This window comes from Osmerus eperlanus, chromosome 12, assembly GCF_963692335.1.
Source record: "Osmerus eperlanus chromosome 12, fOsmEpe2.1, whole genome shotgun sequence".
Taxonomy (NCBI): Eukaryota; Metazoa; Chordata; class Actinopteri; order Osmeriformes; family Osmeridae; genus Osmerus; species Osmerus eperlanus.
Window position 1 is genome coordinate 9,494,864 of NC_085029.1, and position 25,276 is coordinate 9,520,139.

Genomic DNA, 25,276 nt, shown 5'->3' on the forward strand with positions numbered 1-25,276 from the left:
TGTAGATGAGTGTCGCTCCCCAGCTTCTTGTCCTCATACAAAAGCCTAAAGATGAAAGTGCAAGAATGATCTTCCATTCTCTGTAGAATAAAACAGACTGGAGAAGAAGAAGAATATTTTCTTTTTATGATCTCTGAAATTGGGGTGTGAAACGATACAACAAAAGCCTGGTCTAGCCCAACATGACGTCTGGAAACCATCCCTAAAAAGGAGCCCATTTGAGTCGTTGGAAATTCGAGAGCTCTTAAAATCTTTCAGTGAACAGAGCCACTTTACAGGATAGCTAATGAAACACACATGGCTGCGAGCAGCCAGCGCTGCTAGTGGAGCAACTCTGACATTTCAGCGATCGCCTCGCCTCAGCTTCGCAGAATAATAAAACCCTGGTTTGGCATGGAGGTGCATATAGCTGCGAGCCAGTCTAGCAAGAAAAAAGCAGGTATATGAGTATGAGTCGTGTCTCTGTAGAAACTTGGAAACATGGAAATAAACGTAGAAATATTGTGTGTTCTCTGTGTTGTTCCTTTATGTGTTTTAATGTTATTTGTTTACTTACTGTTCTCTGTGAGGATAGTACAGAAAGTTGTTACAGTTGTGTCAGTGAGCATAGTGAACTTTACTTTTAAACCGCTGTGTATTTATAAATGGCATTTGAATATTGAGTGCATGAAATTTAGTTTCACAATAAAAGTAAGATACAAAAAAGAAATCCAGAAGGAAGCAGTGAATATTGAACATCTACAGTATTTACCTTTTTTGCTGGGAAAGGACACTTCTGTTGTTAATGCTTATGCTAAAACGTGTGTGTGTTAATGAATAATACTGTCGCTACTGAATAATTTAAGAGAAATTAAGACAAACATTGAGACAATTCTTTACCCCAAAAATTATTAAATGTAATTTACTTGTGTATTTGTGCATTATAAATCCGATATAAAGTGTTTACAAACAAAAACAAATCTGTGTATATTGCATATATGAACGAATGCTGGACTTTGTGTCACAACCTGCGCTTGTACTTTTAGAAAGTTTCTTCTTCCCCTGAACCAAGCAACTCTGCAGTTACTACCATGGCAACAGCAATGACATCACCCACATGTCTACAGTTAATCTGAAAGTGCTCATATGGGAGGTGAGAACATTAACCGGGCAGATCTGTTACATAACCACATGTACACACACCTAGTCTAACACACACATGCTGTGCTCCCCTCCTGAACACACACACACACTTTTTCTAACAAACACATACTTACACCCCCAAAATCACACCCTTTATCGAACAAACCTATACAGTCTACCCCACTAACACATATACATACTGTGCTCCTGATCACGCACACACACTTTCTCGAACACTCACTGTACGCTCGACACTTTCACACGCACACACTGAACCCCCACCTCCAAACCCCCACTCTTCCACACACGCGCAATCTCACTCGGTCTCCCCTGACATGCTCAAGCAGTGGGGGGAGAGACACAGATCAAACTAACCATCACTGAGTCAACTGGGTGCTTTGTGGTTTGGGCCAGTGGGTCTTTGTGTTGGCTGCGTGCAGAGGCAGAGAGAGCTGCAGACAGCCGGTCGCCTCTGATTGGCTACCTGTCCCCACCTCGCCTCCGTTCCTCTTTTACATGTCGTCTCATTAGTCCTGGCGCGCGATGACAACACAGGAGTTTAAGAACCGCGGTAGTCTTTCCAGTCTTAATAAGCAAATCATCAGAAGCAGGTGCAACTAGTCTGAACACCATGGCAGTCTGGGATCAGGACAAGCATGTTGTTCTAAAAAAATAAAAAATAAACAACTAAAATAAGCCCACTGCAAAGCAATGACAAACTGATAAACATTTGGAGAAAGAAAATATGTTTTCAGATTTACTGACCGGCTGTGAGTCTTGCAGCTGCACAAACTCCTAATCTGGTTAAAACACTAGGACTAATCAGCTCCTGTTCCTTGGACCTGGGCAGGGCAAGAATCCAGACTCATTAACGGGCGGGTTGAAGGATTGGAAAGGTGTGAAGTCGTTAGTAAGAGAGACATGCATCTCGATGGAGCCCGGTGTGTCGTGACAGGGATGCATGGAGACGCACGTGGGGGTCCGCTTGACCTTTCACTCCCCGACTTCTCTACGCCATCACGCTCGCGTCGCGCCCACCCGCGCTGTCGTGAAGGTCGTAGTGCTCGGTCTCGCCGTCGCAGTGCACGCTGGGAGATCTCTTGGAGGGGCAGAGAAGGGTGCGGAAGTGTCGGCCGAAGGTGTCGGAGAGACAGGCGTAGATGATGGGGTTGGCGCAGCTCCAGGAGTAAGAGAGCAGCACCACAAACTCAAACCCCTGGGCGAAGTTGAGGACCAGGTCGTTCTGGTTCAGCGAGCAGAAGTTGAAGGCGTAGAACGGCAGCCAGCAGACGCCGAACGCCACCACCACCACCACCACCATCTTGGTGACCTGCCTCTCCAGCCGCTGGCTCTCGTGGCCCGGGGCGGCGTCCTGGCGGCGCTGGGTCCTCAGAGTGACCACCAGGGCGGTGTAGGAGACGGTCATGACGGTGAAGGGCAGGGCGAAGCCAAAGACGAAGGTGTAGCAGATGAAGGTCAGCCACCAGGAGTCCGAGGCCTGCTGGAGATCCATGGTGCACAGCCCGTCGTGGACAGAGAAGTGGATGGCCATGGGGAGGACGGGAATCAGGGAGAACAGCCACAGGAAGGTGGAGACCAGCTTGGCGCGGCGCGGAGTTCGCCAGCGGGCGAAACGGAGCGGGTTGACAAGAGCCATGTAGCGATCCACGCTCATCACTGTCAGACAGAACACGCTGGTGAACTGGTTGATCCCGTCCAGAACCATCACCAGCTTACAGGCCAGGTCTCCGAAGGCCCAGCCGTTCTGAAAGTTCTGGATGGCAATGAAGGGCAGGCCCACCATGAAGAGCCCGTCGGCTAGCGCCAGGTTGAAGATGTACACCGTGGTGGCGGACGCCATCTTGTCCAGTTTCAAAATGGCGATAATGACCAAGCAGTTTCCCGCCAGACCTAAGATACACACGGCCAGATAGAGAACTGCCAGGGTAACACTGAACACATCCAGATCGTCATCGAGGTACAAGTCCCCATAGTCATGGTAACCACTGGTAGGGTCTGAGATGGAGTTGTTGTTGAAAATCTCAGAGTTGAACGCAACGGCCATTTTGCTAACAAAGTCCCCAACTTGGTTGCAGTTGATGAAAGAAGTGAAAAAAGTTTAAAGAAAAATGTAAAGGCTGTGTCAAAAAATGAAAGTAACTCGGAACCAGTCAAAATATAAACAGTCCAGAATCCTCAGTGTTCTTTCTCCTTACTTATGACTCTCTTCTCAGACCAGCGTGAACACAAACAACAGGACCATGTCCCTCCATGACTTCACATTGCATCAAAAACACATTGGAAAACACATGTGAAGGATGACTTGTTTTACCCCCCTCCAAAGTTACCAAAACAGAAACCCCTTTTTCAGACAAGCATCAGCAGTCACCTGTTGTCCAAAACAATCCTCTTTCTTCCAAGTCGCTGTGTTTGTTCTCTGTGGAGCCTTGCAGACAGCCACATCTGGGATCGGGTCTCTCAGCTTGAGTATCCCAGCAAGTGAACACACGACTCCTGCAGTGTTGAAGTGCCTGGCTTCTCCTCTCCCTGACCACAACTCCTTTTATATCTCCCCCTGCCGTGTGGGGAGTGTGTCCACAGAAGCTCCCTTTCCCTGTCCTGTCAGTCAGTCACCTCCCCCAGGTCTACCCCCCCTCGCCTGTCTCCCCTTCACTCCCTCCTGCCTCTCTCCTCCTCCCCCAGTTTCTCTCCCTGCTTCTTCTCCCGCTCTCCCATGGTGGCTCTCTCTCCTGGCTCTCTGGGAGTCTGATAAGCCCCGATTGGCTCCCCTCTCTTGGTGCTCTGCTGTTATGCTGTTTCCAAGGTGAAGCCGGCCTCATCTGTTACAATACTTTTGTTTTCATAACTAAACATTCTCAACAAAGTCCTCTACCAAGTTTTTTTTTTCTCTTCCTTCTCCTCCACTCTCCCTCCTTCTCTGAGCCCTCCCTCCCCCATTCGACTCTTTCACCCACCATTCTGTTATTTTCTCGCCTTTACTCCCCTCACAGTTCAGTAGGGGGTCAGTCTGAGCTCAACGCAACGCTGCAATGTCTCCTCGCAAACGCACGCACAAACACGCACACACAGGGCCACCCACCTTCCCAGATAAAGCCCAGAGTGATGGTTTGGGGAGAGAGATGAAGCCGCAGCGTGTTGACAGACTTGTTTTTCCAGAGATTGTTGTTTCTCTTTGTCTTATATCCATCTCTCTTAATGGCTTTGTGTCTGAATAGTGATGAATATATCCATTCATCACTCAGAGGAAAAGAAAGCGATAGATTGAAAGACAGAGAGAGAGAGAGAATGAGAGAGAGAGAGAGAAAGAAACAAGGGGGTGCCGATCATAGGATAAAAGGAACAGATGAGTGATGACCTCCTGCCTGTTCCCCCCTCCGACACGCATTGCTGGAATACCCCTGGAGTAGCCTTGAAACACCCCATGAACACATGCACCCTACAAGCAGGGGCGGCCTGGGACACACACACACACACACGTACGCACACCCCTCACACACCCCTCGGCCAGGTATGAGGGAGTGAAAGAGACAGAGAGAGACGGACAGAGTGAAAGAGAGAGGAAGACACTTTACTAGACTACCCGTCCCATCATCTGCATTCATCTTTCCTTTTCAACTGTCTACTTTCCATAAACTTCACTAATCAATCGTCTTCATGTGCTCCCTTTTTACTGGTGACACCAAAAAAATGCCTTTGTAGTCTTCCAGAACCTGATTGGGTTGCAGCTTGACTTCCCCCTTGGGACCAGTACCTCATATAGGAGAGAACTGCTCCCCTGGCACCACCCATAAACATCACTGGAGGAACTTGCTCCCAGGAAGATCACTTCCATTCACTTTCTCAGATGTTTTTGGGGGTGTTCTTGGTGGTGTTTTCGGGGGTATTTCTGGGGGTGTTTCTGGGGGTGTTTCTGGGAGTGTTTCTGTCTGTTTTTGTCCAGACAACACAGGCTCTTGTTATGTTGGAGGGGTGCTGGATGTTGTGGATCATCCTATGTATGTAGAACGCTGTGTTTGGATGAAGAAGGAGTTGGTCTGTGTACAGGGAGTGTGTATTTCACACCAACACCCTCAGCTCCTCGTCCCATGTCACTCTGTAGGCGTCTAGCTGAGTGGCAAGAGATGCTGCAGGCATATCTGTGGCGTTTAATGCCTGGACAACAAGATAAATGATTTATATTTGAAGTGCCTCCTTAAAACTCACAGTTCTCTGCACTCCCTCGACTGTGAAGCTGAGCTGATAAATCATAATCAACTGAAAACCAAAATAGCCACCCAACAACAGGGAGGAAAATTGGAGACAGAATGATTGTTTATTAAACACACGTCTCACAGCTCACATCCTTGATTACCTCCCCTCTCTCTCTGGTGTTCACTAGTGCTGTTCTGTCTGTGAATGACGATCTGTTCGGAGGTCAAGGGTCACAATACTCAGGAGTTACTGCCTCTAGGTTAATGAGGTCAAACAACAGGCATGGAAATCTGTAAATTTCCCCAAAGTGAAAGGAACATTCCGGAGGGTCATTACTTACTTTCCTCCCTCTTCTTTGTCAAAACACAGCATGGACCACTCACACAAAACACACTCACACAAAACACAGCATGGACCACTCACACAAAACACAGCATGGACCACTCACACAAAACACACTCAGACAACACACAGCATGGATCACTCACACAACACACAGCATGGAAAACTCACACCAAACAAAACACGGACCACTCACACAAAACATGTGAAGCTCTTCAGTTGAGAAAACGAATGCACAAACTTTGGTTCAAGAAAAGAAAAATACGAAAAAAGACTAAACTGTGACACGGTTCTGGAAGGCATCACTGTCTCATTACAAGACGGAGCACACTTTAGCTACCATAGTGAACGGCAGGTAATATTTCCGACAACACATTGTGCTGAAACATCTTTATTTCGTTTGGAAAATTGGTTGTTGCAATTAGAGTGTCATCTGAGTGTTACAGTTAAAGCCTTTATTTGTTCTGACTTTAGTTCCGAGTATGGTTGAAACCAGAGTCCCCCTAAGTGGGGCCATTTTCTTCAACTGCAACTGGAATGGGAGGTGTTTCTAATCAACTGCCTGCCGAGTGCAGCTTTCGAGAAGGTCTATTTTAATCACTACTATAATCAAGCTAGACTATAATACTTCACTCAAACAGTATTTTAATCTATGGGACTCATAATAAATAAGAACCACCACTGGAATTTTATACAAATGAAAATAAAAGGATTTAGATCACCGGAAACTCGTCTGGTTTCATTTATTTAAGATTAGTAGTGCTTAAGTTACCTGCACACGAATACTGGCCATTTTGAATGACAGATAATGACCCAATTACATTTTGACAGACGCCCCAAAATGACGCTGCATTCAAAATAGTCCAATCCCACGTTTTCGGGGGAGGTAACAACAAGACACGTGAACACGAAAGCCGGAAGTAAATAGCCTACATCGGACTCTCGGTGCCACGGAACAGTGAGTGACTGCAGATTTCCAAGAGAAATAATGAATTAACCAACAGGAATATGACATAGGTTATGCCTTGCTATAGTGGTGTATGAATACCTGTATCGTGACTGAAAAACCGGCACACATAAACCGTGATACTTTGCCAACAGTCTCATACAACTAGCTGCAATGTATAGTAGCCTAATTTTACAAAACTGTTATGAACTAGTTAGACAGAACTAACCTGTTGGATGGCGTTGTTGTAGCCTATAGCTATAGCTTCAACATTACTTATGTGTCCCCTTGACATCTTCTAGGTACATTTTTGAGATACCTGTCCCAAGTCGGTGTTATTCAGAGCTTAGCTAACTAGCTACATGGGAAGCTTGCAATATGTCTAATACAACTAAAGTATCCAGACCGAAAATCCGGAAAACACCTAGCTAACATTGAATAATCTATATATGTATACATTGTAAGCAACTGGTTTCAGACTAACGTTATTTTGCGACAAGTCTAACTAGTTTGTGCAGTATTGTCATAAAGCTACTGGGTTGGGCTAAAGTCTACATGCAATATTGAGTAGCTATCTCCACCTTTCTTGACTAGTCTTTCCAGCTTCTTGACAAACATACCCACCCTTGTTGAATTGCAAACAGTGGGCATCACAGTATTCTTGTATTACTGGACTTAACCTGATCAAGTGACAACAGCTCAGAATAAGCAGAGCAACCAAGTACATCAATATTCTCTCTGTCTCTCTCTTCTTTCTTTCTTTCTTTCTTTCTTTCTTTCTTTCTTTCTTTCTTTCTTTCTAATGTTTGTCTGCGCATCCCTGTGTGTGTGTCCCAGTATCTGCACCAACTATGCTCCCGGGCTACAGTCCTGTGACCCAGGCTCTCCTGGGGACCCTGTTCACCTGGGCCCTGACTGCTGCAGGAGCGGCCCTCGTCTTCATCTTCTCCAGCAGACAGGTACACCGGGATTACTATGGATACCATGGTTTTACTGGGTTACCGGGGTTACCAGGTGCTCTGGTGTCCCCAAGTGGGCCGTTGTGGTGATTGTGATGAAGTACCAACTCTTCTCATTTGTACACCCACTATGGACAGACAGTTCTGTCATGATATATATGCAAACTTGTTTCTATTAGGATTATTTTGGTCGTAGTTTACTTCTGCTGTTAAACAACACTTTGTCTATAGAGGTTTGTTGGATTATCTAAGGAGCTCACTTTACAGGCTCCTTATGCTGTAGCTGAGTAGGGCCGGCGGATAATTAGTTGGACGTCTGTTTAGCATTTTGAGCCAAGTGTTTCTTGGCAGACGTAAGCTGTGTGGAGGTGGAATTCTAGAGGCTTAGATGACCATCAACTAACATCAAGTGGTAGTTCCTAACATGCTTAATCGTTAATACATGCTAAATACTGTACATGCATGGTAAGTGCATTCCCACCATCATGATCATCATCAACGAGAAGACTCTCCCTGCACCAGCCTTCTCTCTGCCAGTGTACTCATTGTTCAAGGGAGTTTGTTAGAATTAGACGTGAGCGTACAGATCGATAAGCGGACCAATCGAAACTCACCCTGAGTCATCGTTACTGTACAACTGGCAGCGTCGGATGAGAACTTTTGAGCCGTGTTCAAGCAGTCCAGGTTGCTTGGTAGACACCTGTAGAGACTCAGGTGGACGTGTGTGATTCACTGGATCGATGGCTGGAGGCTGTCGGTTACTGCTGGGTAAGGTTGTGAGGTCGACATCAAATATGTGTTTTGTTGATCAATTCCTTTCTTTTGTCTTTCTCTCCTTTCTTTCCCTCCCTCCATTCCTCCCTCCTCCCTTGTTCCTCTCTTCAGAAGCGGATCTTGGATGGAAGTCTGGGCTTTGCAGCCGGGGTAAGACAGTCTGGCTTTGAACTTCATCACAGTCAGACAGATAATGATCATCGGGCAGGCAGGCAGGCAGGCAGACAGACACACACACACACACACACACACGTAACGCACACACGTAACGCACAGAAACACACGCCTACCCATCATACACACACCTGTCCACCATCTCCTCCACTGAACCTCTGTTTTATGCTCTCCGGCGTCGCATCAATAGTGAGAAACGGAAGATGTGACAGTTTTCCGAGTTTTTGTAGATACAAGCTTTGTTTTCCGTCCAAATATCTGACTGTGAGAGAGACAAAGCTAGAGAGAAAATGTTCAAAAGTCGAACTTTTGGGGAAAGTTTGCGGTGAGTATGTCAGAAGCCTTTAAAATGAGTTGGACTGTTCTTCGAGGCAGAATGGAAACCATCCAACCTTATCTCCACAGGGGGAATGGAAATAGGGACATAACTCTTTAATTGCTATCTCGGTAAACTTTTTGTTCACATAACACATTAATGCTCTGAGGCCTTGTAATCCGTCATTGTAATTATAAGTCAAATTGACAAGTTTTTTTTAAATTAGGAAGTGGTTTTCAGAACGGCTGAACGTTTAAATGTTAGGTCACTAAATCATGAATATGAAGATTACCTTTTGAAGTGGTGCTTTGAAAGAACTATGAAATCCATGGGTAAGTACTTGGTCAAAATATGTTAATCAAGTAATTAATCTAGGAATGAAGCCATGCAGTGGGGCATGCTTATTGTGGATTTGGGGTCTGATAGGTTGACTGATAAGGGCTCGGTCTGATGGAGAGGGGAAGGTACAGCTCTGTGGCAGAGCATCTGGCTGCAGGTCAGGAGGTTGCAGGCTTAACCAATCTGCCTTCACCCAGACACCTTGGCTCAGCGCAGAGCGAGGTGAACCACCTAGCATGAGTCAGATGCAATATCTCATGCACACACACACCTGCACACACCCTTATACGTCAGATGAGGTGCACCATGTCACGAGGTTCACACTGATCTTGTGCCTCTTGACCTATCCGCTGGATAGGTCTCCCCCCTCTCTCTCTCTCTTCTCTTTCTCTCTCTCTCTCTCACTCCCTCTCAGTCGCTTTCTCTCTCTCTCTTTCTCCCCCAGTTCATTTCTGAATCCTGATGTTCTCATGAACCCTCACATTTGCCTGCTGCCTGGTAGACACACTGATACATATATAGTTTCCCCCTGGTTGTGTTCGGTCCAGCTACAGTCCTCCTTCCCGCCAGGCTCTGTAATGAGCTCAGTCTGAGCTGCCTCTATAAAACCCTGCCCACCAGACCAGTGTCTGGAGGCATCTGCCCTCGGCCTAATTGGGTGTTTTTTTCTTTTTAAATTGTAACTGTTTAATGCCATTCCTTTTCTAAATAAGAGTCGCATAATGAGTGGAGTTGAGGTCTGGCTGTAGCAAAGGGGAGGCGGAGGGGGGCGGTTGAGGGGGGAGGGGGGGCGGGTTGAGGGGGGCCTGGCTGGAGGGCAGTTCAGGGACCCAGACATCCTCTGAGGCCAGAGCCAGGAGAAGCTTTCCTGGCTCAACAGGAGAACGGTTCAGGGCTTACTGGGCCATCCCCGTGTCCCTGGCAGAACAGAGGGCTCCTCCTCATTAAAGCCGCTTCAGGTGGCTACATCTGATTGGTTGTTGATGGCTGGAGAGAAGCGACGATATTGTGTGTCCCTGCCCTTGTTTATTTAGGAGCTCTGTTTGAGTGTGCGCGTGTGTGTATGCTGCTACCATCGAGGCTCATTTCTCAGGTGTGTGCATGCCGCTTGTGTGCGTGTGCATGTATGCATGGGCGGGGGGGTGAGCTGAGTCGTGACTGCTTAAGGGGGAGAGGAATTTTAAACCAGACTGTTGATCCGATACAGAATGTCCCTGAGGCCTGAGAAAAGGAAGAAGAGACGGAGAGAGAGAGGGAGAGAGGGAGGAAGTAAGAGAGTGGAGGAGGATGGGACATGGAGGAAGAGATGAAGAGGGAGATGGAGGAGGAGAGAAGGAGGAAGAGGGAGATGGAGGAGAGGAAAGAGTGGAACCAGAGAAGAGGGGGAGATTGCAGCTAGATCATTGGTTGACTACTGCTAGGCAGTAAGCTAATCACTGAAGGCCATCAAGGACCTGTTCATGATGGCAAGGTTGTCCTGCTAGATGACAGGTCTTCAGATTGACCTTGGTGATGGACTCTTGGTCTAATGGTAGGTCATTATAATGAGCTAGGGACCCGGGTTCATTACCTGTTGAGGACTGGGTACATCGAACCATGACGCTGTGCATGGACTGGAGTCCTCTCTGCTTTTGGCATTCAGGCATTGCCGTCTCACGAATGTGACTGATGGAAATGTCAGCTCTCCACAAGCACATATCCATAGATGAGGAGAATGTCAGTTCCACTGTTTGGTTGATTTGAATACAGGCATCATTTCGAACTGACATGTAGCTAGGGCCTAGTCCTCTATCCACCAGGCTTGCAGGATAGTGTCTGTGTGCGTCGCCCTGAGAGATGGAATGAGGCTATTTGCTGCAGGTAACAGACGTGCCAATTTGTTTTGTTTTTTATTTGAGGTTTTATACGCTCACGCTGGCTGGATAACCATGGATTCAGACAAGGTTTAAGGCTGAGAGTCAAAGATAAGATTTTTTCTTTTTTTTTCTTTCAGAACTTTTCTCTCTCTCTCTCTCTCTCTCTCTCTCTCTCTCTCTCTCCATCTTAGTTTCAATTGAATCATTTGTGACCTTATTGAATGCTGCATCTTTTCCGCTAACCTTCAGTGGGTGCGGATTGATTCGAATTTAAAACGCATCTGCTTTCATTGATTTTTCTTGATTGGATTCTTCCCGAGCCAGATGCAGACACGTGAAGCTTGTACATAGTCCTTTTTTGGTTTGGCGACCATGCGTGAAGCAATTATGCTGTTCATTTGGGTTTATATGAGAATGTATTTATGTGAACAAAATGCTAATGGGTATTTTTGAATATGGTGGAGTAAATGTAGGCAGTGATTAACTCAAATTCGAGTATTTTCATCCCTCAGTGTGCTGGCAGTGGAAGTGCTTGTCTAAACAGGATGTCATATCCCTACGCTCTGGGATGAATCAGGCCTCGGCCTTTTACACAGCGTAAACAGCCATCCGTTTGAGATGGAGATACAAAATAATGACGCAATATTCACTTCTAAATCAAAACAATTTCAATACCATCTCTCTTCATGGGTTCCAGAGATTACTTTTGTTTTCAAAACGTAATACGCCAACGTCAGACTTACTTTGATGGAGATCTGTAGGGGGAGGGCGTGTGTTTTTACTGCCGTGTACTGAAGCACGGACAATCTGCTCAGGGAGAAAAGGCAACAGAACATCTCTAATCAAATTAGTATTCCGGACTCCGATACGTCGTGCTGTTTTTACGTTCCGCGTTTTTTTGGTATCCACGGCTCCCCTGACCTGCTTCCAGCCCTGTGGTTTGTTGATTAAGTTAATTTCAGAGAGTGGAAAATAGAACGTCTTTGACGGTTCCCCATTTGGCCGACTGCTATGATTTCAACTCAATGACTTCAACTCAGTGCGTCAGAAGAAACTCCACACGTGGTAGATGTCACTTCTCTGTGTCCACAACACCGATCCTCCCGGGCGCAAATCAGTTGGGGTTATGGGTTAGTGTTGGACCTGATCCCAGATATGTACCGCAAGGAGACACTTGACACTTTAACGCAGATCTTGTTTTTTTGTTCACGTCAGGCTGTCATCTTGGATATTACCTGAGTAGTCTCCATTTGCACCTTGGGTTCGCCAGCGGATGTTGTCTGTCTGATGATGTTATGCGAACACTTTTCATGTCGATATTTGACATTATCGTTAGCTTTCTCAAGTGTTGCTCTCGGGAGTAAACAAACCACGGGTTGGGATAAAAGTTGTGGGGCTTGAGATGAACTGTGGAAAGATTTATATCAGCTGCTCTTACACATTCCTACAATGTTTCACAGGATTTTTTAGGGGATTGTAGCTTGCAGCCCAGAGCTATGGGACATGCTCAGACTGTCAAAATCACACAGGCAGCGTCGTACTGCTCTTCTCTGACCTTTCTTCAGTTTAGATGACCTTTTCTTGCAAGATTCCTCCCATGCCTCTGAAAACAAAACAATAATTAGAAAAATAAAAATTCCCTCAAGTGGAACTATGGCATTTTTTTACATTCTATACTGCTAGACATTACTTCTGGGCATGAATGAAATTCAAATCAGTATTGCAGTTTTATTTGCTGAATTATGTGAACCACGACGAAGACCTTGGTTTAGATATGGATCGGGCGGGACATTTTTGTCTTGCTTCTAAAACATGTACGGCCTTCAGTAAATGACCTAGAGCAGGGGTCCCCAAACCTTTTTCTGCGAGGGCCAGATCATTTTTCATTGCTTTAATGTGGGGCCTGGTCGGTTAAATATGCCATTGATCAAGGCAGCTGTTCACCGAGCCACCATAAACATAGAGAGCTTTCTGTGACGGGCTTGTTCTTGTATGATTTCTCTGCTAAGGAGGGAGGGAGCAGAACAGAATGACCAGGATGTAAACACATAAACAAGGCTTCTCACGTCACAGTGAAGTACAGCTGCCGTAAACTACTTTTATGGTCGAGTCCAGTCTGTCTTATCCATCGTTTGCATCTTGCTCACATCAAACCCTCCTCCCCGGCATCGTGGTATAATGAATCTTCTATCCGCTTGGTCGGCCCTGCAGACAGACATGGACTTCCTGTCCTCTGATGTCATAATCAAACCAAATGAAGGAGATGATTTGGCCACCCTTTTTCCAAGCTGGATTGGCTCAGTCAGCTTAGGAACTGCGTATCAGTGTGGGCTCAGCCCTCGCCATTGGGAATGAAGCTAAGATGATTGGAGATGATTGCATGGAGCCAGGCCCAGGTCTGGGACTCGTGTTAATGTGCATGGATCCGGTGCTGCTGGTCGAGCAGGTGGTCCGGCCTGGCTTGCGGAGCGCAGCAGCGAGCGGTCATCCGCTCAGAACGCCTCCTCGTGTGATTGGAGGAGCCTTCCCCTGAACACGCCAGTTTGTCCGTCCGGGCAGAGGAAGGTGATTGGTGCGATGAAACCCTCTCTCACTTGAATGTTTTTCCAATCAGAGTGACTCGGGGGGTGGTCCGTCCTGGCGAGCCGTGCTGATTGGCTCCGACAGCGTGGGGGAGATGTTGGGGTGCGAGGGCCGGGGGAGGGTGGCTGGATAGGGAACAGGTAGATCGTTAATTTGGAAGGCGAGATGGGGAGGGATAGTTTAGGTAGAGAGATGCCAGAGAGGTGGACAGAGGTGGAGAGATGGTGGAGAGGTGGACAGAGGGGGGAGAGGTGGAGAGATGGTGGAGAGGTGGACAGAGGGGGGAGAGGTAGAGAGATGGTGGAGAGTTGGACAGAGGGGGGAGAGGTAGAGAGATGGTGGAGAGGTAGAGAGATGGTGGAGAGGTAGAGAGATGGTGGAGAGGTAGAGAGAGGCTGGAGGGGTAGAAAGAGGGTGGAGAGGTAGAGTGATGAAGGAATAGAGAGATGAGGCGGGGAGTGTTGAGGAGAGATTGACTCAGGTCATAAGGCACCTGAAGCCTCACTGTTCTGTGGTTGACATGGCAACCATTGGGTAGCCATCAAGACAGTAGAGACAAGTGAACAATATAGCTTTTATAGGTAATATATTTCGTTTTCAGAGAAAGAAGGAGAGATCAAAAGAGAAAGAGAGAGGTTGAGAGTACAGGAAGAACAATCCTACTCGATAGTGTAATTACCTCTCAGTCTCTTCTACGCTTCCAGAATTACATTTATGTTCAAGTCTAAGCTGTAATGGGGATGATAGACCCGTCGATCAACCGCAAGAATCAATACTTCCATTCCTCCATCCCTCCGCCTCCAAAGGTATCGCCGCGGTGACGGACCCTGATTAGCGTATAAGTGCTCAGATGAAACTGATCTGATCTGTGTGGTGTTTCAGCCCAGGAGAGCAAGTCGCTGCCCGACTGCCAATGGAGGACTGATTATGCTGCGACACGTGTGCGACCACTTAGCTCCACAGTGTCAGAGTGTGAAGTGATCTGTCTCTGTGACTGTTGGGGGTGGTGGTGTGTGTGTGTGTGTGTATGTAGGGGTAGGCGGTGGAGGAGGGGGTTAGGGAGGGACGGAGGGAGGGAGAGGAGGAGGGAGCGAGGGAGGAAGGGAGGAGGAAGGGAGGAGGAGGGAGTGGAGGAGGAGGGAGAGGAGGAGGGAGGGAGGGAGGAGGAGGAGGAGGAGGATGGAGGGAGAGGAGGAGGGAGAGGAGGAGGAGGAGGGAGGGATGGAGGAAAGGAGAGGAGGAGGATGGAGGGAGAGGGGGGCAGGAGCCTGCTGAGTGGGAAAGCAAGCGGCTAACTGAGAGCTGTAATTGTCCCAGGATGCCCTGCAGGGTGTAGGCTTCCTTCCTCTCAGCTCTCCCTGGGAGGCGGACAAGCAAAGTGATTACAGGAGTGTCTGGAGAGGTTTCTACCAGGTGTCTGCTGGATGGCAGCTCTCTAATGGTAGAGTGAAGGCAGGGAAAGCACACAGAGCCACTGCTAACAGCATACGCTGGTCATCGTAGATTACCTGGCCTTTCAAAACATTTGAGGAGCTCTGCACAGGAGCCTTCCAGGACGATCCCCCTGTCCTTTTATGTTTTAGATGTTAGTCCTTCACGCCTGGTTCAGATGGATGGTCTTTACAGGCTAACAACCAATCATTTCTGGCCCTGAGGACCAGGGTTGAAGACGAAGGATGAGCATTGTGAAACAAACGTGGCGATTTCTGTGGTCGTGGCTCCTAAACGGTGGTCCAGTGAGAGAGGTTCAAAGATGGCCGCTGTCACGGTAGCGCGACCAAAGACGGCCTGCAAACATTTTCTGACAGCGTCATAAATGTAGAATGGTCAACTCACTGCTACGACTTACGCCTACTGCCTAGCCAATGAAAGTGGAACCTGAAATGATGTATTGATCAACGCGACACGGCGCAAGAGAAAGTACATTCATCTTGGTGTATTTGTCGGCAACTAGCGCATGCTGATGACGTTTTATTCTTCCATACTAACTGGCGTCCTAGCCTACGATTCAATAAGAGTCATCATCGTACAGTCTGCATACGGGTCGTACCCAAGTTGATTAGATCCTTGTCATACAGTGAAAGACACTGTATGACCTTACAAAAAAAGGTCAAATACCGCTTAACCAGAACTATCAGAAGAATCACCCAATGGTGATTATGAACTGGCTGTTGCAAAACGGTATAATTATGCAGATGTTAGTGACACTTCCAATAACCCGGAGCCCTGTGGAGTTTAACACTAATTAATTGCATTACTGCCGGGGCGAGAGAGGAGTGAGTGGGGGGAGGATAGAAGGAAGGATGGGGAGAGATGGGGAGAGAGAGAGAGATGGGGAGAGAGACAGAGAGAGAGAGACAGAGAGAGACAGAGAGAGACAGAGAGAGATCCCCCTCTTCTCCAAAGAGAAGAGGGGGATAGAGCAACGACAGTGAGGACAGGAGGAGGCAGAGCTAGTTCTAGGGGAACAAGGACTTTGGTTTGTTCAGAATGAGAATAAAGGCAGATCCTTTCTTTCTTCCTCTCTCTTTCTCTTTCCTTCTTGCGCTCTTTTCTCTTAATTGCATCCTGTGAAGGCATACATGGATCCCTGAACAGTCAGCCATTCAGCGTCACATGTCTCACATCCTCCCTGTAATTAGCCCTGTTGTTGACTTGGTGCTGTCAGCTGTAATTGCTTTCTGAAACCGCTCTCTTATCACCTCATGAAACCGTGAATGGATACACCAATCAGAGTTCCTTTTGTTGCAGTATTCATGTCACAGGCACCTTACACTGGTCACCCTTTAGAATCACACCAAACCCTGCTATTCACCAGTAGACTTATCAGACGAATATTTCCAGAATTCGTAAATTGAGTTTTTATTGTTCATTTGTTTTTTAGTAGAAAATGGTGATGGAAATGATTTAGATTGGGAACATAATAGCAGAAATACCAACAGTATAGACCCATGATGACATCATGTTCCACATACCGGTACATGATATTCATACACACACAGCAACAATAAAGCAAACCACACAACCATATGCACATCAACATCATGGAATACAAGAATGGGAGACTTACAGAGTAGTCACTCTTAATTATCTAAACCATTTGAGAACTAGAGAGGGTACAATTTCTGGGGAAATTGTAGGGTGTGCTTGCTTGCGTCGGTTGCACAGGGGTCCGTTTTTGAATGACATTTTTACAACTGATTTCTGTATATTTTATATGAAAATGCATAGTTATTATTTATAAAGATTAAATAGATAAAAAAAAAACAGACAAAAATGCTGCTCATTTACAACTGAAAATACGAGTGCAGTGTAGAATGAAATAGATGTATTCTCATTTCCCTTGCAAGAGGCAGCCTCATCGTTGAATCAAAACGAATACATTTGGCAGACCGGTGTAAAAATTGACCTAATCTCTATGACTTAAACGTCATTTTAAGTTTTTCCCTTCTCGTGATATTTTCAGGCATGTAGCCTACTCATTGCATTCATTCATTAATAAAGAACCCCCTTTGAAGATTATTCTACGACGTTACCCGGCAGTAGAAGATGGAATCGCGATTCAAACAGTACCATCTGCTAACTGAAAATATGCCCCCCAAAACGTAAATAAGCTTGACATTTATTTAGTGGAAAATCGCTCATTCATAAAAAGCTCACTGGTAGCGACCATTGTCAGTAACAACGCAAAATGCGATATAGCCCTGTGTGGAGAATCTGCCCCGGTAAATTGTACTACTACGGTACAGTACTAGACTACTGCTGTGTTCGTCTTGGTACTGTAGCGATTGCGTTGGTTGAATTGGATTTAACGTTCCGTTGTACGGTTTAAGCTGAAATTAATTATTTTCATGAACAGATTGACAACGTTTAGGCTGTGGCAATGAAGTTCAGGTTAGTAGTTAGATAGACTTTTGATTTAAGTAAGGGGAGTGCCGAACATGTTCTGTCGCCGTTTGACTTCCTAAACAGCTGTGTAAGTTAGATGTTTTTGTCGTGTGTCTCGCGTAAGCTACAGCATTGCAGTGAGCTACACTGGTTTGAAACCACAGGTAATGGTAATTTCACCAACAAATTGTTTACTAATGTCAGAATAAATCCTACAACGAAAATGTATATGTGAGGAATGTTTATTTTAACGATTGAAAACAGATAACGCTACATCATAGACCACTGTAGTATGTGTTGCCCGGGCAACACAGGCTAATGTCATGATGCTAATACTTCAGTGAAATAGTAGACTACTGTTTCCGAAAGTAGATGTACTTCCTTAATAATATCAGCTTATACTGCACATTACACATCACAATTGTGTGTCATATCACAAAGTAAAATGAGTAAATAGTTATCACCCTGGCCTCTTTGCTTGTGGCGTTTCTGCAGCTGCCTTGCAGTAAAGCTATAGTTAGCCTAGCTATCCCCCAAGTTAACAGATGCGAAACGAATGTTCTGCCAAAGGTAGTCACGCGTGTTTTCGTGACGTTAGTGACGTAGTGACGTTAGTAACGTCAGTGACCGTGGCTAGCAAATTAGCCACCGTTAGCTTCACTTTTCGCCACAAAAACTTAACTTCAGCCTAAACCATGCAACGGAACGTAAATTCCAAAGAAGCAACTCAATCGCTACCAAGACGAAACTTTTGACACCTACGTTGTCTATGTAGGCCAAATATTGACTGAGTTTTAGGGGGGCAAAACGAAATAAAAATAATAATAATATATATGTGAGAGAACAAAGGTTGTGCTCTCGCCGAAGGCTTGAGCACACCCAAATATGCAGGCCTCGGTTGTGTCTTGGATATTGGTTTGTTAATTTATTTTCTTCCTTCGAGCAAGGGTGTAATCAGACGCTAATTCCAAAGACTGTAATGAAGTCACAGCAGGGGATTAAAAGATCTTCTAATACAAGAGCAAATGACGGATTCAGGTTCTTATGTGCTCTGATCTCCCACAATTCCCTGACTCTTAATTAGTTCCAGTCTATCACCTCAGCACTGCTCAGAAGAGCCTCCCTCACCAGACCGTTGTGGTGTTAGCGGAGCTGACACATCCATCCGTCCTCCAGAGAGGCTGCACATTCTCTCGACCTGGCCGACACAGCCCTGGGTCGTGACAGCCACCAGTTGACGTGTCACGACAGCGCCCAGAGAGACAGTGAGAGTTGGCTGTATTGACTCAGCATAGGAAACTACTACTAGCTACTTTTCCACCCCCCCCCCCGCCCCCCAAACCCCCCCCCCCCCCCTCTCTCTTTCGCTTCCCCTTCTTGCAAGCCCTTGCCCCCCCGCGCAGGGTGTGTCAACACCCAGCAATCACAGACACCTCCGCCGCGCAGCGTCGATTCCCACCACCCCCCCCCCCCCTCTCTCTCGCTCTCTCTCCCGGGCGGAGCGCTTGCTGGCGGCTCCTGGAGGCCTCGGTGGAGGGTGAATTAATGACTGTGATCAATGAGAGCATGTCGGATCCCGCTCAGGGGCTGGAGTGCCGCTGTGGATGTTCTCTTTGAACAGGACACACAGACGCACACACACACACACAGATACATGCTTGTACGCGCGGACGCACACCGGCACAGCCGTGTTCACGAACACACACGCACGTACGGCACGTATACACAAAGGCTTGTGCACGCCGACCGACACACACTAAGACCCAAACGTGCGGACACACACACGCGCGCGCATCTGTGTACAGGCAGAGGGCATGCATTATTTATCCCTCTGTATTGTGTGAGGGGAAAGGTTCTAGGGGCCCACTGGGAAGCATGTGGTCCTGTTCCAGGAACACAGAGATGATTATTTTGCCTACAAACTGGCGCACACACATGAACACACACATATGCATAACAATTGTTCCTGCGTGGGCAGAGAAAGCTGCAGCCACAAATGCCCTTGAGCCTTTGCAGCCATCCTGTCCCCCGTCCTGGCCCCCGCCCCGGGCCCCCACCCCGGCCCCCGCCCCAACCTTACACACACACATACACACACAGAAGTCTCGACTTTCTTTATCAGGTCACCCTGCGGGGCTATCTCATTTTGGGGTACCGGGCTGCATAGCCCTCCTCATATAAAGAGCTTGAAGTTGAAATTGTTATGTATTCATGTGCCCGCAAGCCCGAAATGATACACAAGGAAATGAAATCGACTTTATCTTGGTACAACAGTCTCTTGCAATGAAAGAATGAGTGACCCTGAAGGTTTTCTGTCACTGTCGTCTTTCAGAAACACCCGACCACATACCACAAACACACCAAACCAATCTGTAGCTTGTTACTGGCTTTGAGGCTTGACTGCATGCGGATTAAGACCTGCGACCTTCGTCCTAACCGCCTGCTTCCTCTTCCTCGCATAGGTCATGTTGGCTGCGTCCTATTGGTCGTTGCTGGCCCCGGCGATAGACATGGCCAAGGATTCTGGGAAGTACGGCTCGTTTGCGTGTGTGCCTGTTGCCGTGGGTTTCACCCTGGGTGCTGCCTTCGTCTACTTGGCCGACCTGGTGATGCCTGCTCTGGTGAGTCCACCCACACGCACACACACACACACACACGCACACACAGACAGGGAGCGGGAGTGATGAACAGACAATGGATATGAATGAGAGGGAGAGAGAGAAACAGAGTGAGGGTGAAAGAGAGATGGAGATAGAGGGAGAGGTAGAGAGAGGGAGGGAGAGAGGGAGAGAGGTAGGATCCAGATGGACATCTGTTGCCGAGGATGGCAGCTCTGACATCAGCTGCATTATGAAGGAGGAGAGGTGACACCCACCTGTCATGAATACTAACACACACACACAGCATTATGTTGTTTGATGATATGTGTTGTTGAAAGGTTCAGTGAGTCTATGTTCCTGTGTGCTGCGTTCACAGGTAAGATGGTGTAGAGACAGACAGAGCCAGCTCAGCTCCAGCACCAGAGCCTTACTGCACCATCACACTCACAGCAGTCTAGTTGTTTTGTTCTGTGTGCACCTTGGTCCAGTTCAGCCTATGGTACTTTACTGTAAATGACATGTTTAAGAGTGGCCAGCGCTACTTGACATTCTTGTTTCATTAACGACCACATGACTACGTAGCATAGTATGCAACATCCTTCCAGACATATTCCTCTTCTCCTCTCTCTCTCTATCCTCCTTCCCTCCACCCCCCCCCCCCCCCCCCTCTTGTTACCCTGGTTTCCGTGGTGATGAAAGAAAGTCCTGGGATGGATGGTTCATGTGTAATCACGGGAGTGACCCCCCCCACGACCCCCATCCCCATGGTTACCCCCCTGGTGACCCCCCCTGGTGACCCCCCATGGTTACCCCCCATGGTTACCCCCCTGATGATACCCTCCAGGGGGTCAAAACTGTTTGGACAGCTGCTGGTGTCAGTTTTACTGGCTCTCAGGCAAACACTGGCCCCCGAAACGAGGTAGGGAGGAGAGAAAGGGAGGGAGTTAGGGAGGGAGGGAAGGAGGGAGGGAGATAGGAGAGAGAGAGAGAGAGAGAGAGAGGGAGGGAGGGAAGGTGAGGAGAGGGGTGGAGTGATGAGAGGGAGGATGGAAAAAGAGGGGGAGGGAGGAGAGCAAGCGAGGGAGGGTGGAGCCGTTTGGAGAGGGTTAAATTCCTTTTATAACATGTCTCCAAGAGAACACGAAACAAACTGCAAAGCTGTTGCTTAGTAGAGGAAGCTCTCCCCTCCTCTCCTCCGTGCGACGATACCGTCCGATAAGGTGCAAGTCACCACCCCATCTGCTCAACGGTCTCCATGACAACAGCTCCACATCATCCAAAAAGGGTGTGTGTGTGTGTGGGGGGGGGGGTGTGTTGGGTGGCGATCGCTCTGGATTTAGGAGAGGGAGAGCGGTGCATCATGGTCCATATATCAGAGGTGCTGTCTATAGTGTGCAGGGGGCTCCCAGCCAAGGCTGCAGGGCCACAATGGGCCTGGGGGAGACGGGCTGCATGTTTGCTGGGAGTCCTGGGAAGACCAGCAGAGAGGACTGACTGTTTAGTCATGGTGGTGGAAGAGAGCTGGCTCGTGACCTTACACACACCCCTTACACACGCACACACACTTGCCTGCATACTCGCAGATGCACGCACACACACACAGTCATTCTGATCGTCCACAGGTACATTTTCCCCCGGTAAACGTACTGAGAGGGAAGAGAAGAGATGTAGCGGAATCTCTCCCATTCGTTTTAGGAGGAGAAACCTAACTTTTTATTTGACTATCTTTATTTCTCTCAATCTTTCTGCCAACATCTCTCTCTCTCTCTCTCTCTCTCTCTCTCTCTCTCTCTCTCTCTCTCGATCTCATATGGTGAATGAGGCTCGGGTGAGAGTTTTTATCGTCACTTTTTGTGGGACCCAGGTACACAGTACAGGAGAATAGGAGATCATGTCCTCTGAATGATTTAATTGGGCAGGTAAAGTTGGCAATTTGGAAGACACGAAAGAGTAGGCACTTGATGCCAAGGTAGTGTTGCTGGGGCTGGTCATTGCAAGGTTACGCGTTCCGTTTTCATATTGTAATCTAGTGGGAAGGATGGAAGAGTTTATTGCTGTGTGTGTGGGGTCTCTCTCTCTCGCTCTGTCTCTCTCTCTGTCTCTCTCTCTCTCTCTCGTCCTAATCGTCTCCTGCTCCAGTGCTCGTCATCAGTGGTGTTCAGACTGGGTCCATGCCTGGCTGGGTCCATGCCTGGCTGGGTCCATGCCTGGGGGCTGTGAAGGATTCTCAGCCAGGTCACAGCAGTGAGTTTGGGGAAAGGTGATCCTGTGACGCACACACCATGCCCAAACACTTGTCCCTCCATCCAGTGGCCAGCTGGGTGTTCTACAAGCCAAGGAAGCTCCAGCATACTCCATGGGCATGTTGAGAAGTGCCCGTGTGTTTACGCCCTTGTTTACGTGTGTGTGTTTCGAGTGAATTCTGCCCGGCAACATTGACACAGAGGAACTTCTGATAAACATGTGGTGTGTGCGTATAAGTCTATGTGTATGTTCATGTGTGTGTATGTTCGTGTGGGTGTATGTTCGTGTGTGTGTATGTTCATGTGTGTGTATGTTCGTGTGTGTGTATGTTCGTGTGTGTGTATGTTCGTGTGTGTGTATGTTCATGTGTGTGTATGTTCGTGTGTGTGTATGTTCGTGTGTGTGTATGTTCGTGTGTGTGTATGTTCGTGTGTGTGTATGTTCATGTGTGTGTATGTTCGTGTGTGTGTATGTTCGTGTGTGTGTATGTTCGTGTGTGTGTATGTTCGTGTGTGTGTATGTTCGTGTGTGTGTATGTTCGTGTGTGTGTATGTTCGTGTGTGTGTATGTTCGTGTGTGTGTATGTTCATGTGTGTGTATGTTCGTGTGTGTGTATGTTCATGTGTGTGTATGTTCGTGTGTGTGTATGTTCGTGTGTGTGTATGTTCGTGTGTGTGTATGTTCGTGTGTGTGTATGTTCATGTGTGTGTGGGGCTCCCATCCAGCCATCGTACAGCTGTGCTGCCAGCAGCTCTCCGACTGAGCTCAATCAAACCCCAGACCTGCGTCTGCCTGCTCGGCAACAGGTGCCATGACAACCATCTGTGCGTGTCCAGGTCTTCCTGATACGACGGCGGCGATGGTCGCAGTGCGCGTCGGCCCACCCCGCTCCCCCCCCCCGCTCCCCTAATGCAGCAGACAGCCAACATTGTGGTCTTGAGGGCCTCTCCCTTTGTCTTGGGCGCTCTATCTTCAAGCATCCCATAATGGAAACATGAAAGTGGACGTGGGTCTCTCTGATGTTGGCTCTCATGTCATTGCATACATTTGCTTTTACCTATTACGGACCCACTCGGGTAATACTCCAGATTAATGGAGATGATGTCGACAGCCAGTGAGGTCTGCCCAGAGCAGCCGTCTCCTTGACATGATGTCCGCGGAGACTGGGGTACCTGGGCGGAGGAGAGGTAGCTTCATACTCGACTTGTTTCCTGCTCGTTCTGCTCCCTGTTTGGCTCTCTGTTGTGCTTCCTGTTTCCCGATTGACTCGGTTGTTTCCCGTTTGTCTCTTTGTTGTGTACAACTGTTCCATTGTTCCGTTTGGAGGTGATGAGAATGGCATCCAGCCATTTGAAATGGAAATCTCTCTCCCCTTCTCTCTGATCCCAATCCCTTGAGGTAAGACGGTGGCCTAACCATGACACTGGAACATTATCATCGTTATACAGTGTGGTACAGTCATCTCTTTCCCTGCTTGTCGTTACCTCCTCCTCTCCCTGTTCCCATTGTAGCATACACTCTTTCTGTCTCGTGCTGTCTCTGTCATCATTTGTCTTTTTTCCTTCTCCTTCAACTCGTATAAAAAAAAAAAAAATGAATAAATGTATCCTCTCCCTCTCAAACTCTCTTTCACGGTCTCTGACTCCAGGGACTCTCTCTCTCCCTCTCTCTTTCTCTCAATCACTCACACCCTCTCTGAGATTTCCGTCCATGTATCTCTCTCTGGGACCATTATCTGGGACTTCATTATGTCTAACTGGGACATTCCCCTGTGGAAGTTCTCATGTGGATACTGTAAACACTGCTTCAGGGTCCTGGGGTGGTCTGTGCTCCTCAGAGATGTCTGTGTGTGTGTGTGCGTGCGTGTGTGCGACAGTGTGTGTGTGTGCGCACGTGTACATTTCTGTGACCGCTGGGAGTCTGTTCCTGACAAGGGTCCCACGGTACACACACGGCCAGGAATAGGCTCCCTCAGTCCCCATCCAGCACCCAGCCTGCCAACCTGTCTGTCCTCCACACCTCTCCAGGCCCTGAACTCGCTAACATGGTCCCTGTAATGGCATCCCTGTAGGAAGCTATGAGCTAGTCTGTCCACACATACCCTGTCAACTACCAGCCTGTAAAACCAGCCTGTCCACAACAACCAACAACCAGCCTTGATATAACCCTCCTGTTCATGCACATTCTTGTGTCCACTCAAGAAGTCAGGCAGTATCCGGTGCCTACCCCCCAGACAATGAGAAGGTTCCGCAGTCAGATAGTTTCATGAGCAGTGCTGTGCTGAGTCCAGGGTGTGGATGGTCACCGTAGCGCTGGTCTATCTCCCTGGTGTGACAGACAGCAGGGGGGGGAGAGAGAGAGAGACCCCCTGCTGCTCCTCTCTGTAGCCTCCTGATGTCGCGGTGTCATCACCCAGACCTGGGAACTCTGCTGCTCTCTCTAAACCCCAGCTCTGGATCTCATTGGCTTACATCGCCTCTCGCTCGCTGGCTTTTGCTGGCTTTCAGGCACCTTCTCCTCTTTTTTTTTTTTCTTCTCACTCTCTCTCTCTCTCTCTCTCTCTCTCTCTCTCTCTCTCTCTCTCTCTCTCTCTCTCTCTCTCTCTCTCTCTCCTTCTCTCTCTCTCTCTCTCTCTCTCTCTCTCTCTCTCTCTCTCTCTCTCTCAGTCTCTCTCTCTCTTCTCTCTCTCTCTCTCTCTCCTCTCTCTCTCTCTTCTCTCTTCTCTCTTCTCTCTCTCTCTCTTCTCTCTTCTCTCTCCTTCTCCATCTATCTATCCACCCGGCCACCTTGTTAGTGGGTGTAGGTTTGTGTAGTGTGTGTAGAGTGTATGTTAGAGGCAGCTGTGTGCTAGCTAGTGTGTGGGGCATGGTGTGTGCAAGCTAGTGTGTGGGGCATGGTGTGTGCTAGCTAGTGTGTGGGGC

The 25,276-nt window shown here is 47.8% G+C and overlaps 2 protein-coding genes across 2 annotated transcripts in view; one reads left to right on the forward strand and one right to left on the reverse strand.

Moving 5' to 3' along the window:
* Positions 1-1,931: 1,931 nt before the first annotated feature.
* LOC134031850 (somatostatin receptor type 5) lies at positions 1,932-3,416 on the reverse strand. Its single transcript, XM_062475590.1, has one exon. It carries the CDS (start codon positions 3,185-3,187, stop codon positions 2,132-2,134), a length of 1,056 nt encoding a protein of 351 aa, XP_062331574.1. The 5' UTR covers positions 3,188-3,416; the 3' UTR covers positions 1,932-2,131.
* Positions 3,417-6,522: 3,106 nt separating this feature from the next.
* LOC134031662 (zinc transporter ZIP11-like) overlaps positions 6,523-25,276 on the forward strand; it is a 25,959-nt gene continuing 7,205 nt past the window's right edge. Inside the window, exons 1-4 of the mRNA XM_062475368.1 lie at positions 6,523-6,634; positions 7,460-7,581; positions 8,467-8,505; positions 19,974-20,132. Of these exons, the coding sequence (XP_062331352.1) occupies positions 7,474-7,581; positions 8,467-8,505; positions 19,974-20,132 (306 nt within the window). The 5' untranslated portion in view covers positions 6,523-6,634; positions 7,460-7,473. The remainder of the gene's footprint in view (positions 6,635-7,459; positions 7,582-8,466; positions 8,506-19,973; positions 20,133-25,276) is intronic.

What these genes read in the sequence shown, in the direction of transcription:
- LOC134031850 (XM_062475590.1), bottom strand. Translation starts at nt 3,187, where the DNA reads ATGGCCGTTGCGTTCAACTCTGAGATTTTCAACAACAACTCCATCTCA.